Source organism: Geotrypetes seraphini, chromosome 1 (genome assembly GCF_902459505.1).
Source record: "Geotrypetes seraphini chromosome 1, aGeoSer1.1, whole genome shotgun sequence".
NCBI lineage: Eukaryota > Metazoa > Chordata > Amphibia > Gymnophiona > Dermophiidae > Geotrypetes > Geotrypetes seraphini.
Genome location: NC_047084.1, coordinates 285799462 through 285815269, shown reverse-complemented (window position 1 = coordinate 285815269; position 15808 = coordinate 285799462). Strand labels below are relative to the sequence as shown.

Here is a 15808-nt window from a genome sequence, read left to right as displayed (position 1 = left end):
AGTAATAGAAGATGAAGTGCATGAAGTTCCCTGGCTTATCAGAGCATCCTTTTTCATTTTCCTCTGGCTTAGGCTTTGGGAAACATGAACAGGATGTGACAATACAATAAACCAGGTGGGTCCAGATTGTGATGGACCGTGCTAATGTGGAAGCTCCACTACATTTAAATGCACAACATTATTGTGTGTTTGTGTGCGTTTTTAAATTTGGCAATTTTCTTCAACTCTCTTAGGATTTCAATTTGGTTTGAGTCAGTCATTTTTGGGCTCCAGAAACATGAGTCTTAATTTACAACTATCCATCACCCAACTCAGCCCATCTATTGCTGGGATGCTCCTCACCCATGAGGCACAAACTGTTGCCAGTATGGATCTAAGCTTGATTTGGGAAATGAGCCCAGGGTGTTGGCATTACCATGCACAATACTTGATGTTGAACCACGATTATTTTTAAATATGCCTTTAAGCAGGGCTTAATTTCTAGGGGAATGACCTGTAACGTAATTCTGCAACTTCTTTTCTGATTCCAGAGCAGCAGGGGTGTTTGCTCTACTATCTCTCTTTCAGAAAGCCTGCATGGAGCAGGATGAGATGGAGTGAGCCTGGAGCAGAGCAGAAAACATTAACTTTATTCCCTAATCAAGTCTGTTTTTACCTATTTCTGCCATCCCTGGCCTACCTGCCCCTTGCCCAGCTCCACATTTCCACAGTGGAGGCAATGCATGCAGATCTCTCATGAATATTCATTGTGAATATCCTGAAAACCTGGCTAGGGTGCCTCCAGGACCAGGTTTGGGAACCACTGCTCTAAGTATAACAGCAGGGTCCTATTAGTATCATATTTTCACTCTTCTAAAACTTAAGAATGCTTTAAAAAAAAAAAAAAATCCAGAATGCAAAGATAAATTCCCACGTACTCGGACTCCATTTATGTGGGTTGTGGAAGGCTGATAGAAATACAATTGATAAATATCTTTTGATTTCAAGATTTTATCTAACACTTTAATTTATAATTTGGCAAAAAATAAGGGGTCCTTTTACTAAGCTGCCTTAGTGCACCCTTGTGCGTAATTTCCCCATACACTATGGCCTTTTTTTGCCACAGCAATACAATGGTCGACTTTTCCATTTTCCATTTTTTTGCATTAATGGCCATGCACTGCACTTAACATATATACTGCTGTATTCGTTTTACTAATCAGGGAGGTGGGAAGGAGATAAGGGTTGTTAGAGTTTACCAGGACAGGAAGTGGGAGGGATTCCTCCTGTCTTGGCCCACTGCTGAACCATCATGGCTTATGGCAGGCCTGGTAGAGGGCCTGCAAGGCATCAGGAGAGAGGGGAGACAGTGTGCAGAGCCAGGAAGGGAGGGAGGCTGGGTGCAGAGCCTGGCAGGGCATTTGAATGTAACCCCTCCTCCCCCCTTTTATATTCATAGAAACATAGAAAATGACGGCACAAAAGGGCCACGGCCCATCTAGTCTGCCCACACTAGTGACCCACCCCCTAACTTCCTCCATGAAGAGATCCCACATGCCAATCCCATCTTTTCTTAAAATCTGTCACGCTGCTGACCTCGATCACCTGTAGTGGAAGACCATTCCAGCGGTCAACCACCCTTTCGGTGAAGAAATATTTTCTGGTGTCGCCATGAAATTTTCCACCCCTGATTTTCAGCGGATGCCCTCTTGTTGCTGTGGGTCCTTTAAGAAAGAAGATATCTTCTTCCACCTCGATATAGCCCGTGAACCTTTTTTCCTCCTTTTTTGGGAGGGGATAGGTTACCTCAGTTTATATTTGGGTCCGTTTATATTCAAGTATATATGGTATTGATATTTGTTTTGTAGGTGGTAAGGGCTCAGGTTCTAATCTTGTGCTTATCAGTTAGCATGCAGTAATGTAGTTGCACGAACTGCTTAGTTCAGAAATGCCCACTCTTTGCCCTCCATTCATGTCCCTTCTGCGCAAAAAAAAAAAAAATTGTGCTGTATGTGTTCTGATTCCAAACTTAACACAAGAACAACAGAAAAGGTGGCCTGTGATGCTCAATTTCGTTATTATGATTAAGACTCATCACATACGTGTTTCGGCCACTATGGCCTGCCTCAGGAGTCACTTTTTGCGTGTGACGATTTCAAACTTACTACAGGGCACCTAAGTATTTCTAACAGTAAGACATTTTGAACTATGGTAAACATGCACTAGTGCTTATTATAGCTTAGCAAAAGGATCCTTAAGAGTGATGATTTAACATATCACAAGCTAATTGAAATAATACATAAAAACATACAGTAGAAACATGACAGCAGAGAAAGACCAAATGGCCCATCCATTCGGTCCATCCAAAGCATCCACTATCTCCTCCCCTCTCTCTAAGAGATCCCATGTACCTGTCCCATGCTTTCTTGAATTCAGACACCATCTTTGTGTCCACCAACTCTACTGGGAGACTATTCCAAGCATCTACCACCCTTTCTGTAAAAGTTTCCCCTCCCTATCATTCTCCCCTTTTATTCTTTTCTTTCCAAATATTGTAGTTCTTTCCCTTTTTCCCTTTCGTTCCGGTTCCACTCTGTGTGATTCATGTTTATCTGTGGTGCGTATGTTTGTTTATTTTAATATTTTATGCATCTCCCTTTGTTTTAAATATGTAAATCACCTTGAAGCCTGATTAGGTGAGATATCAAATTTTAATAAACTTGTAAACTTAGATTTCTTCTGAGCTTTCAGCTCTTAACTTCATCCTATGCCCATTCAGGTATTTAATTTAATTTAATTCTTATATACCGCTAATAACCGTGAGGTTTCTAAGCGGTTTACAAAAATGATGCATTAAAGATACAATAAATAAAAACTAAATAAATAAGATAGGTACTTGGAACTTCCCTAACTGTCCCAAAGGCTCACAATCTAACTAAAGTACCTGAAGAAACGGTATGAAAAATAAAAATAAAAAGACAGAGGTAGAGATAGAAATGAAATATTCCAACAAGTAATGAATAAATAATTTAAAGATAGAATTAAAATAATAATTAAAGTAAACAAAATAGAGATAAAAATAAGCATAGAGAGAAACAGAAACATATTCCAAAAAAGCATCAAGATCTTTGACTTGTAATTATTATGATCATTTAACACCAGATCTTAAATGCCTTTCCGGAATACATCATATCCCTATCCCTCTCCATACCCACCTCCATCTCCACCCCAATTCACTTCAACCACCATTCCCATTCTATTCTTTAACTGCCGTCAACCCCAGTTCCGATGGCTATCATCTGGGTCCCGAGTTTCCTCCAAGAACAGGCGACATCTCTGGCAAGGTAATCTCCACCGCTGCCACACATGATGCGAGATCCTCAGAGGTAGACCCTTCGGAATGGGGGAGGAGTGAAGATGGTGTCGGGTACCCTGCTGGAACGGGCTCCCGAACCGACCGTTGGTCTGAGCGTCGGACTGCAGCTCTCTGTCGGCTCTCCCCTGCTGGAATGGGGAAGGAGTGAAGATGGTGTCGGGTGCCCTTCTGGAACGGGCTCCCAATCTGGCCACTAGTGAAACTGGCATTTGGTGCCGAGCACCGTCAGCGCTGCTCCTCCTGTAGTTCTCTCCCTTGCTGGAATGGGGGAGGGGTGTAGATGATGCTAGGTGCCCTGCTGGAAAGGGCTCCCGACCTGGCCGTTGGTACCGAGAGCCATCAGCGCTGCTCCTTCTGTAGTTCTCTCCCCTGCTGGTCTCTATCATATTTTCCCTCTCCTGCCTTTCCTCCAAAGTACTGAATACATATTGAGATCTTTATCTCTGTCCCATCAACCATTCAATTAAAATGAGGGGAGACAGTGGACTGACTCCATCCTGTTTATATCTTTTTGAAGGTGCAGTCTCCAGCATTGTGCACGATATTCTAAATGAGGTCTCATCAGAGTCTTATACTGAGGCATGAGTACCTCCTTTTTCCTATTGGCCAAACCTCTCCCTATGCACCATAACAACCTTCTAGCTTTTGCCATCGCCTTTTCAACTCTTGTCTGGTCACCTTGTGATTTATCACATATCACATCCAAGTCCCGCTCCTCTTTCGTGCACAAAAGTTCTTCACCTCCTAAACTGTACCATTCCCTCAGGTTTTTGCAGCCCAAAAGCATGACCTTGCATTTCTTAGCATTAAGGGCTCCTTTTACGAAGCCGCGTTAGCGGTTTAACACGCGTAATAGCGCACACTAAACTGCCGACCGCGCTAGCCGCTACCGTCTCCTCTTGAGCAGGCGGTAGTTTTTTGGCTAGCGCGGGGGTTAACGCGTGATTAAAAGTTGCGCGCTAAAGCCGCTAACGCAGCTTTGTAAAAGGAACCCTAAATCTTAGCTGCCAAATTTCAGACTATTTTTCAAGCTTTGCTAGGTCTTTCCTCATGTTATCACACCATCAAGGGTGCCTTCTCTAGTGCAGATTTTGGTATCATCTGTAAAGAGGCAAACTTACCAGACAGCCCTTCAGCAATATCGCTTATAAAAATGTTAAAAAGAACAGGCCCAAGATCTGAACCTTGAGGCACACCACTGGCAACATTCCTTTCCTCAAAGCAATCTTCAATGCTGACATATTACTTTTTAATTTTAATTTATTATGTTTTAGACCTTTAAATGTACAAGCTAATGAAAGAAGTAATGAGCTGCTTCAATGAAAACAATGGAGATTATTATATTAGTGTTGCTATTTTTTAGAATAAATTGCTATGTTAGCTAAATTGTTTTGCTTAAATTGTTTAAATACAATTTTAAAATTATGGAAAATAATTGGTATCTTACTGTTTTTCAGAGCCAACGTATGTGCAGGTCAAATAGCAGTTTTACTTTTTCTTATTTCTTTAAACGCTTTTTTTGTTTTGATATTTGTTGTACGTATATTTTAAATGTGTGTTCATAAATTGAAGTATATTTTTAATGCAGGAAATGACAATGAAGTGCACCAAAGAAATGAACAAGTGTAAGTTCCTTTCTTACTTTTTTTTAAATTTGTGATTGTTCCATGTACTCTGTATTGAATGATTTAAAAGGAGGTTGAGCATAACTGCTTCAGGTGCAGTGGGGTTGTCCAGCAGGAGGGACTGGGCAACCCTTCTGCCGGTGAAGAACACGCCAGTTAGGGGGGGGGGGTGTCCAGCAGGAGAGATTGGGTATCTCTTCTGCCGCAATGTATCAAGGGGGTCATGGCAGGTGACAGCAGGAGAGACTGGCATCTCTCCTGCCGTGATCATTATGGGTTTAGGGGAACGGGTTGCCTAGGCTGCTCAGCTGATCTGGCCTGATCCGGAACTTAGGCCTGTTTTGACTTCATCTAAGTCAAAACATCTAAGTTCCATCTGGCAACCTGTCAAACCTGCTGGCTGCCAGATGATTAAGTCTAGGTCGGCCCACCTTCCGCCCTATCCACTCCACCAAAAATGCCCCTTTTCGCTATGGCGCATGTCTAAAACTAGTTTTGATTATTAGTATTTGGACTAGGCCGGTTTTTGGATGGTTTTATGTTTTTTTATTATTATGAGCCCCATGTTCTTTTAGATATGTTGATTCAAAATTAGCCACATATAAGTTCGCCACATCTGGGGCCATGGTGGCCCCCATGGCTGTACCATTGATCTGTTGGAAAAATTGATCTTGGAATTCAAAATAATTCTCTGTAAGTGCAATTGTGGCCATTGTGAGAATCAGTCAATTGGCTATTCTGTCAAATTCCCTGTTGTCCAACGTTTTCAATATATAGCCCTGCAGTTTGAGATATATTTGTGTACAGTGCATTAAAGTCTAGCGTGAGAGATAATGTGCCCTGAGTCTCTGACGTATGATTCGATCTCAGGGATGTATGGTACTAAAAGATAATCCACAAAGATGGAGAGTGGTTCTAAAACAGATCCATTGGCGGAAACTATTGGCCTGCCTGGAGGATGGGCGAGGGACTTGTGTATCTTTGGCAACATATATAATGTGGGTCTGGCTGGATACTGTACTTTCCAAGAACTCTTTTTCCTTATGGGTGAGATAGCCTGATGTGAAAGAGTAATCTACTAATTCGCCTATTTCGTTCTTGAGACGCTCAGTGGGGTCTTCAGTTAGGGGTAGATAGTAGTTGATGTCATTGAGTTGTCGCATGACTTCTTCTATATAATCCTGTTAGGATTACAGATAAAAGCAGGTTTTGTAAATTTAATTGAATTAAAATTTAATTAATCTATAATTTATATTATAGTTTACTTCTATCAGTAACTGATTTGAAAGAAGGTTTTATATCAACCTGTACAATTAGAAAAAAATTTAAAAAATTGTCTTCCCTCCTCCCCTTTTTACAAAAGCGTGGAAGCTTATTATATGTTTCTCTGTGTTCAAAGATTGTTATGGAATGGGGGGGGGGAGATAACTTCTAAACTGGATTATTGCAAAATATTAAGTGTTGTATCTAAGTTAAAAATGTTTTTATTTGCTGAAACACTTATAAGTTTTAAAAATGAATAAAGATTAATAAAAAAAAACCCAAAAAAACAGAAGTGTAGAAGCATTTTAACACAGGCCGGCGCGCTGAATGCTCTGCTCTGCTCCTGACATTCATAGGAACTCTATGAGTGTCGGGAGCATTGCAGAGCATTCAGCGCGCCGGCCTGTGCTAAAAAAACGCTTCTGCGGTTTTGTAAAATGGGGGGGTGTTACTAATGTTCTGATGGTAAAAGAAACAAAACAGGACTAAGAATTGTGCATTGAATAGAGGGAAAAGAGCCTCAAGTGCCAAGAGCTGTGATCAGAGACTAAGAAAATGTGGTTAGAAAGATACTGAAATATTTTTTTTTATCATGCAGACCTAATTGAAATAGATTGTAAGTCCATATTGATAGGTTGAATATGCATGTTACTTTTCATAAACCACAGAAGGAAGCAACCTGTACTATCCTGGATAGTTTTGGGGTTTAAAAAAAATATTCTTACCTGGTTTATGCCACTTTGGCTAGTTTTGTAAAACATTATAAAGATTGTTAAAAATAAATAAATCAGGCACATGTTGAGTTGAGAGGTGCTCTGCAGTCATTGGCTGCCATCTGAATTTATATTTGTAGGATATGGATGGTGAATATGGATCTGTCCATGTCAAATAAGGCCTTAAATTTTTTAAAATACAAAGATACCATTCAATAATTGACTTCAATTTATTTTCGAAACAGGGTATTATCCCAGATATATACTGCTGTTGTAGCTGCAGTTCTGGCTGGCATTGAAAGTTATTCTAAAACTTCGAGTAAATCTAAGGTAAAGGAAATTTGTTGAATATTGACCAGAAACCAGGTTGGTAAGATATTTTCCTTAAGAGGGATTACAATGTAATCAGTTCTTCTACATTTTAGTCTTGTTTCATGTAGTTCATAAGATAAAGAGAGTAGCATCTTCTAAGCACAATTGCATTTTGGCTTCTAACAAAGACAGAATAAGGTTATTTGTCTTGAAGCCAGAAGCTATTCTAGCTAAAAGTTTACTAAGAGTCCTTTTAAGTGTGGTAAGCTTTTGCAGTTATTGTTTGTATGGCCAAAATTAATATTCAATAACTGCAGAACGTTTATGCAAATACTTGGCAGAATCTTGTGATTTAGTTAACCTAAAGAATTTTTTTTTTCTGCATATTAACTACATTTCAGGTAACATGATGCAGTTAGCTACACCTGTTGTCATAGCATTCACTGCTCCATGTTATCTGCCACATTAACATTTTACATGTGATAACTACCATAAGCTCAGGCCTTTCCCATTATTTGCAATGTTAATTGATAACTGTGAATGTGGAAATCACTGTGCATGTATGTAGAAGGGCACCTTTTTTAAGTAACACAAATGTGCCTATTTAGAGCCTATTCTAAGAAAAGTAGATGCTTACTTTTGTTTATAGAATATTAGCATTGTCAGTTAAAAATGTGTGAAAACATGCATCTTACATAGGCTGGTATAATTGTTCATGCCTAGATTAGGGAAGTATGCATGTAAATTACACTACACCACTGTATACATACATCTAAGGTAAAGGAAGTATCTCAGAATCTGAGTAGGGAAACGCCAGTTCTACTATTCAGTCATGTCAGTTGTAACAATATTCATTCTGCTCTCTTCAGAGAAGATCTGCTACAGCTGAGTAACCTTGTTTTTTATATGGCTTTTTATAGATGTACTCCAAAATGCTAAGGTGCCATGTTAAATATCATCATGCATTGTCTATTCAATAACTAATGTAGCTTAGTAAGTAGGCTGTAATATGTTCCTGCAGTCACAAAATGTTTGTTTATATCTACACTATAATCACTTTCATGGAATCTAGGTGAATATACCTGTACATATACACATGGACTTAGTCATCTCCATTATATTAATTATACTGAATGAAGCCTTTCAGTGCGGTCTATTGGTAACTAGTCTTAATTTTGCTGAGGTACCTCATGTTTATATAGGGGGCTTATCTAAATAAATATTAATTGACTAGTTGGGCCAATAAGAGAGCTTAATTTGAAGTTCCTCAGTGCTGGAAGCCTAAAGTATCAGGGGGAAACTTCTATCCATCCTCCCTCCCTCATATCACAAGAAAGCTATGCAGTGATGTACTAAGGGAGGACAGAGGGGCGGTCCATCCTGGGTGCAGACCATAAGGTGGTGTTCCCGAGGTTGGCATTGGTGTCATGGTCCGGGAACGTCTCCTTCTGGCAGTAGCAGCCTCAGCCTTTATAACTCACTGCTCTGCCAGTGTCGGGCCTTCCTTCCTGCTGGAAGCAAGAAGTAGGCGGGACCTGGCAGAACAACAAGTTGTGAAGGCTGCTGACAATGAGAGAAAGAGAGATAGACATTGTGGGGTTGGGGGGGGGGAGAAATGCTGCACCATGTACCCAATTAGAGGGAGGGAGGGGTAAGGAAGAAACCATCCAATTGGGGGGAAGGGAGAGGAGAGTGATGCCAGACCATGGGGAAGGAAGGAGGGAAGGAAAGAGATGAAATGCCATAGTGGGGAGAGGAAGGAGAGATGGAATCGATGCGAATCGATAGTGTGGAGCATTGGTGTCACAGCCCTGAAGTAGTGGCTTTCAGCCATGAAATAATTGTTGGCCTGGCTTTTCTCTAACTAGTGTGTTTTGCTCTAGTTGTTTTTGATTACATTCATGTTCCCATCTGCCAGTTATTAGTTTATGCGAAAGTTTTTTGCCGATGATGCTTGGGTAGAAGAGTGTGGGTACACCTCTCCGTTAGTCTGAGGCTTTTCTTTTCCCTTTAAAAACCATTTTTTCTGGCATTGGTGTGGGCTATTTTCATGGAGTGATTTTTTTTCTATGGTGCAATTTATTTCCCTCCATTCCTCCTTTTTTCTTTCTTTTTAATTACGTACATTTGGTTTTTGTACTTTGAGTTTTATGACAGTGTTAGAGTGCTGCCCTGTGTGCCTTTTTATGCTGTTTGGAGTGTTTTACTTTGGAATTTTATTATTTAAAATATTAACTCAGTAAAGGCATTTTATTTTCCTTGTTTTTAATATATGACTCAAGAGGAATAACACATTTTATTGTTACAGGCTAAAGAAACAGCATTGCTGGTACTTTTGTCCCTGCTAGATTCTTTTGAACTTAAGCAATATAAAACTGCATTACGGTATGTAATATTCCAAAATTTTTTGTTCCTCTAGCAGTATTACAAAACACTTCTTTTGGTACATATTTGAAGAAAAGCTGTTGTTATCCATACTCTAGATCAGTGTTTCTCAACCTTTTCAAGCCAAGTACTCCCTAAGCCTACCAAATACCAACCGAGTACCCCTGTCCAGACTCCACCCCTGACCCGCCCAAACTCTGCCTCTGACTTCACCCACATAATAATAGTACTAATTGTAATACAATTTCTTCCATCCATTTTTCATATACACACAATATAATTTTATTAATACATAATGGTAACCACAAAATTATAAAAACACAAAGCACACTATATGCATAGAAAATGTTAATTATCATTTATATTTGGGGGGGGGGTTTCAAAGAGGTCAAGGCAGATGACTTTAAAATATGCAATGTCACCTCAGTAAAACTATAGAAAAATAGACAAATGTAGTGCAGATATAAATTCTCAAAACTGACACATTTTGATCACTAAATTGAAAATAAAATCATTTTTCCTACCTTTGCTGTCTGGTGATTTCATGAGTCTGGTTGCACTTCCTTCTGACTGTGCATCCAATATTTTGTCCCTTCTTTCTGTCTCCTTCATGCTTCCTCTCGTCCAGTCCTCATTCCATTCCCCAACCAACATCTCTCTGTCCCTCCACAAATCTAATTTTTCCTTCCTCTCTCCCTGCCCCACCCCCAAAGCCGACCCTGCCACCTGACATGCTCCATTCCCACCCCTGTGCCGCTGCCGCAACAGCCACCCAACATGCTCTATTCCCACCCTGCTGCCACCGTAATAGCCACCCAACATGCTCCATTCCCACCCTTACCCCCCTGCCACCACTGCAACAGAAACAGGCCAGGCGTGTTGCACGACACCAGCCCACAAGCCTTCTCCCGATGCCAATTATGATGCTGGAGAGAAGGTTCCAGCCCAGGATTGGCTGGGCTGGAACCTTCTCTCCGACGTCAGAATTGACGTCGGAGGAAGGCTTTTGTGGGCTGGCCACATGCAGTTGCTGCACATTCCTGGCCCGTTCCTGTTGCGGGGGTGGTAGAGGGGGTGGGAGTGAGAATGAAGCATGTCGGGTGGACAATTGCGGCGGTGGCTTCAGCAGAGGGACAGGCAGGGAGAGATCCCAGGCGTCAGTGTCCAGCCCGTGTACCCCCAACAGGCAGCCTGCGAACTACAAGTTGATAAACACTGCTCTAGATGACATCAGCCAATGGTGTTGACACAGGTGATACCGTAGAAAAGCAGCACTGTGGTGTTGTTTTTATCCCATCCCCAGCTCCTCTATTTTTCCTGTCCAACTCTGATCCCTACCGATATTAGGCTTTAAATTTTTTGTTCTAGATTTAAAGTACCGGTAAATATAACTTAGGTTAACCAGTACTTTACATCCAGGACAAAAAATGTTTGCAAGTATAAAATGATAAATTTTCCATATTTTATAATATTGTAAGTTTTTATTTTAAACTGGAGTGGGTCGGTATATTTTTTTCAAAATCAACCACCCAAAATTGCTTCTGTTTCTGACTTTGACTCTACAGCCCTGAAAGGAAGTTGTTGAAAACTTTTGAGTACGTATATAATTTCCTATATGCATGAAACCTCACAAAACCACCGGTTAGTAATTGTCAGTCAGATGCATTCTCTCTCATGTTGACAATTAAAGTTCCTTGTGTTTGACTCTTGTTTTTTTACCTTCCTTTAACCCAGTGATTCCCAACCCTGTCCTGGAGGACCACCAGGCCAATCGGGTTTTTAGGCTAGCTCTAATGAATATGCATGGAGCAGATTTGCATGCATCTCACTTCCTTTCTATGCAAATCTCTCTCATGCATATTCATTAGGGCTAGTCTGAAAACCCGATTGGCCTGGTGGTCCTCCGGGACAGGGTTGGGAACCACTGCTTTAACCTTGAGATTTTTTTTCTAGAAAAAAAGGTATCAGTACTCATAGGGCCAACTTTTGGGGATAAAATGGCTGTCTATATCTCTATCCCCACAGAAGCCATTTTTGCTGCAACCAGCTGCAGAGCATTTAAAAGGCAATATTGCAAATATTATACCTGTTTCCAGAATGCCAATACACTTATTTTTAGGAGGAAGAAAAAATCAAGTGGGATTCCCTCCACAGACACTGCATGTCAGCAGAATACATCACCTTGGTCACCTGCCCTGTAGTTAACCTGATCCCAGTTTATTATAGTATTCTATAATGGCATCTGGGCACCCAGACGCTGTTATAAAATAGGCTGTCATTGCACACCATTGCGTTACCTAAAAGAGGTGTCTACTTAAATAATTACCTCCTTGGAACTGCATATTAAGTCTTGATTATTAGTTTTTTAAATATATCTTCTCTGTATAATCTGTGGTAGTCTCTGGCCCTCCTTTTAATTTTGAGATATAATGTATAGTTATCCGAGGACAAGCAGGCAGCATATTCTCACATATTCTCACTTAAAAAATATCAAGACTGCCCATGCCGCACATGCACGAGTACCTTCCTGCTCAACATCAGCTCACTGGACCTTCAGTTCTTAGTTTTCTGTGAAGTGGAGAAGATGTTCTCAGAATTTCTCTAGTGTGTGTATTTTCTACGTGTATTTTGTGTATAATTTTTAAGCCTTCCCATTCTTGTAGTCATAATTTTCTATTTTAGATATGTCCCTTTCATTTCAAATTTTAACTTGTATTGTGAGTTGCACATGTTAAGAAGGATGAAGAACTTCATTGCAGTATTTTTAGCATCTAGTCCTTACAAGTGGTGTGTTGACAAGTTAATTTAAGCACACTGACTTTTTTATTGTTCAGTTGAACTTAAGCTTTGGTGTTTTTAGCATGCTTTTCACCAGCTGGTAAGCTTTTATTTCTTATTTTATGTGTAATGTTCAGTTTTGAATTGGTAGAAAGTAATTATGCAATTTATATTTATCTCCAATATCTTTTATCATTTGAAATATGATATATTTTTTAAGAATTTCCTATTTTATGCATTGTGGTTTTTAATTTTTAGTTTGCCTCTGACACAGCCATATAGGTGAAACACAGCCATGTCGGACATATCCTTGTGTTCCTGGGAGTACTTTTAATAAAGACCTTACATTTGGATTCAGACAGGCACATAGTGTTGAGTTATTGATGGTATCTGCAATAAATGTTTTGAGGTTAGGAATAGATCAAAAAGAAACATATTATTTTTCATTAGATGTATCTGGTACTTTTGACTCATTGAGCCTACAATTATTGTTGATGAAATTGGAAAAACTAGGATGAATGGTAGTCTTGCAGTGGTTTGCATCTTATTTGTTCGATAGGACTTTTCGTATATTGAATGGGGTTGAAGTGTCTACAGAAGCTTCTGTAGGAAGAGGAGTTCCTCAAGGATCAGCATTGTCAGCATTATTGTTCAATGTTTATATGACATCATTAGGAAAGGTTTTTGTGTGTTCCATACGAGCTACCTATTAAAGTTTTTGCCAGCCTGAATACCTTGGTCATCTCTGCTTGTTTTTGGCTGTATGCAGTCAAACTTCAGGCTCTTGACTGTATATGCTGGGGTTTATTTTGGAATATCAGATTATAGTCTCATGACCAGTGGCGGTGCCATGAGTGCCCCCTCCTTCCTGCCGCTTGAGCACCCCCTTCCCCTGCATACCTCTTGAAATGTTAACTTGAGCAAGCAGCATCTTCCACCTGCTACTTGCACCGGCCTCAGCTCCCTTCTGAGAAGGAGGAAAAACCCTCCTTTCAGCATCACCTGGCTTGTGCTAAACACCTTCACTCTGTTATTAAAAGCTTAGAAAAAATGTAAGCATTAAGACCCAACTTAAATCTGGGCAATAAGCTTTCAGCATGTAGCTACTTTTAGATTGAATATCACAGCAAGGGTGGAATATCACAGCAAGGGTGGAAGATCACAGCAAGGGTGGAGAGCATGAGAAGTCATAACATTAAAGAGTGGTGCTGGATGCTCATTATTTATTGCTTTGGATACCAAGATCAGAATTTTGAATTTAATTGCATAAGCAATTGACAACCAGCAATTTTGTATGAGTAATGGATTTATGTGATCAGTTTGCATAGCATAAAGCCGAAGTCTCACAGAAATGTTCTGAATAGTTTGAAGTGTGTACATTACGATTTGCTGAACACAGTAATCCAAATAGCTAGTTATTGATAATAACTTCTGTTAAGCTAATGTTGGTTTAAAGATGGCAAATTTTGGGGCTCATGAACTTCTGGCAAGTGATATGAATTTCATACAACTGCTAAACATTTAAGTATGAATAAGTTTTTAGAGCTTAGAATAAGTTTTCTTTCTATAAAATATTTTTATTGATCACTTATATTTTTTTCCCCCCACAGGTCCAATACACTATTTCAAATTCAAGCTGTAAATAACCATGGAAGGTCAGTGCCACTGTTAAGAGATATAAGAACAAAGATGAAATTCTGCTAGATTCTGACTAGAAGCTTTCTTAATTATTTTGTAATTTAAACTCTGGTGGCATGAACTTCATTTATAGCTCTTTAGGTTTTTCTCTTTCCTTTTTTCACTCCTTGCCATTCATCCTTGCCTGCGGCAGTAACAGACCTCTAGGTGAGAGGCCTAGACATTACAGTAGTTGCCTTCAGAACTCAGCTCGTTTATTCTGCTTCAGACATTAGATGTTGCTATTGAGCATTAGCTGGTGTTGCTGTCTTATGGCTGTGAATGCAATCTCCACCATATTCTCAAATCAAACTTTGGCTTTTTCATTGCTGCTGGTTCATCAGAACAGCTCTTAGTGTGTTAAAGTGATGAAACTGCAATGTGTACTTTAAGATCTTGCATTGCATTTGAACTGCTAACGCTCTTTCCATTTTATACAAATGGCACACTGAATTCCATCAAAAACTGTAATTCAATCTTTTCCAATCTTTCCAATGATATGTTATTTGTTGGATGGCAACTCCTGTCAGAATCATTAAAAGTTTGTTATTATTAGAAGATATTTGGCTCTTAGCTCTCAAAGACATGCCAAATAAAACTGTGTCATACGACAATGCCACATGATTTTCTAACAAACAATTTATTTGATCCCAAATCGACTGCCAAAAAGCCATAATAAATGGACAGTGAAACAATAAATGATCTAAAGTTCCAGCAGTGGCGTACCTAGGGGGGGGGGGGGGGGGGGCGGGCCGCCCCGGGTACCAGCCCTAAGGGGGTGTTCCCGGCCTTGCCGTTCAGTCCCCCGCCACACCCGAAGGACCGCTCGCCCCACTGACCTTCCTGCACCACCTGTGAAGCAGCCCGCAGCAGGATCGCGAAGTCAGCGTCAGCATCCCTGCGCTGCTTCCTGCGCCGCGATCCCGCCCCTCCTCTGACGTCAGAGGAGGGGCGGGACCGTGGCACAGGAAGCAGCGCAGGGATCGCTGACACTGACTTCGCGATCCTGCTGCGGCTGTTCATAGGTGGTGCGGGGAGGCCAGGGGGGCGAGCGGTCCTTCGGGGTGGGTCGGGGCATCAGGCCTTCAGGGTGGGGCGGGCAGGCAGGCAAGCAGGCTTTCAAGGGGGAGGGGGTGACAGGCAGGCAGGCAGGCCTTCAAGGGGGGACAGGCCTTCGGGGGGGGGGGTGCAGACCTTCAAGGGGTGCAGGCCTTCAGGGGGGTGCAGGCCTTTGGGGGGGGTGTAGGCCTTTGGGGGGGTGCAGACCTTCAAGGGGGTGCAGGCCTTCAAGGGGGGGAACAGGCCTTCAAGGGGGGAAAGGCAGGCAGGCCTTCAAGGGGGGGACAGGCCTACAAGGACAGGCCTACAAGTGGGGGGACAGGCCTACAAGGGGGGGGACAGGCCTTCAAGGGGGGGTGCAGGCCTTCAAGGGGGGTGCAGGCCTTCAAGGGGGAGACAGGCCTTCAAGGGGGGGAAAGGCAGGCAGGCAGGCCTTAAAGGGGGGACAGGCCTACAAGGGGGGGACAGGCCTACAAGGGGGTGGGACAGGCCTTCGGGGGGGTGCAGACCTTCAAGGGAGTGCAGGCCTTCGGGGGGGGGTGCAGTCCTTCAAGGGGGTGCAGGCCTTCAAGGGGGGGAAAGGCAGGCAGGCAGGCCTTCAAGGGGGGGACAGGCCTACAAGGGGGGGAGAAGCTACAAGG

The 15808-nt window shown here is 41.6% G+C and overlaps 1 protein-coding gene across 2 annotated transcripts in view; it reads left to right on the top strand.

The window, feature by feature from the left end:
- C1H20orf194 (chromosome 1 C20orf194 homolog) overlaps window positions 1-15808 on the top strand; it is a 308395-nt gene that overhangs the window by 120404 nt on the left and 172183 nt on the right. For both annotated transcript variants that reach the window (XM_033953173.1, XM_033953162.1), the window contains exons 12-15: window positions 4944-4980; window positions 7202-7286; window positions 9577-9653; window positions 14042-14086. In XM_033953173.1, coding sequence (XP_033809064.1) covers window positions 4944-4980; window positions 7202-7286; window positions 9577-9653; window positions 14042-14086 — 244 coding nt within the window. The remainder of the gene's footprint in view (window positions 1-4943; window positions 4981-7201; window positions 7287-9576; window positions 9654-14041; window positions 14087-15808) is intronic.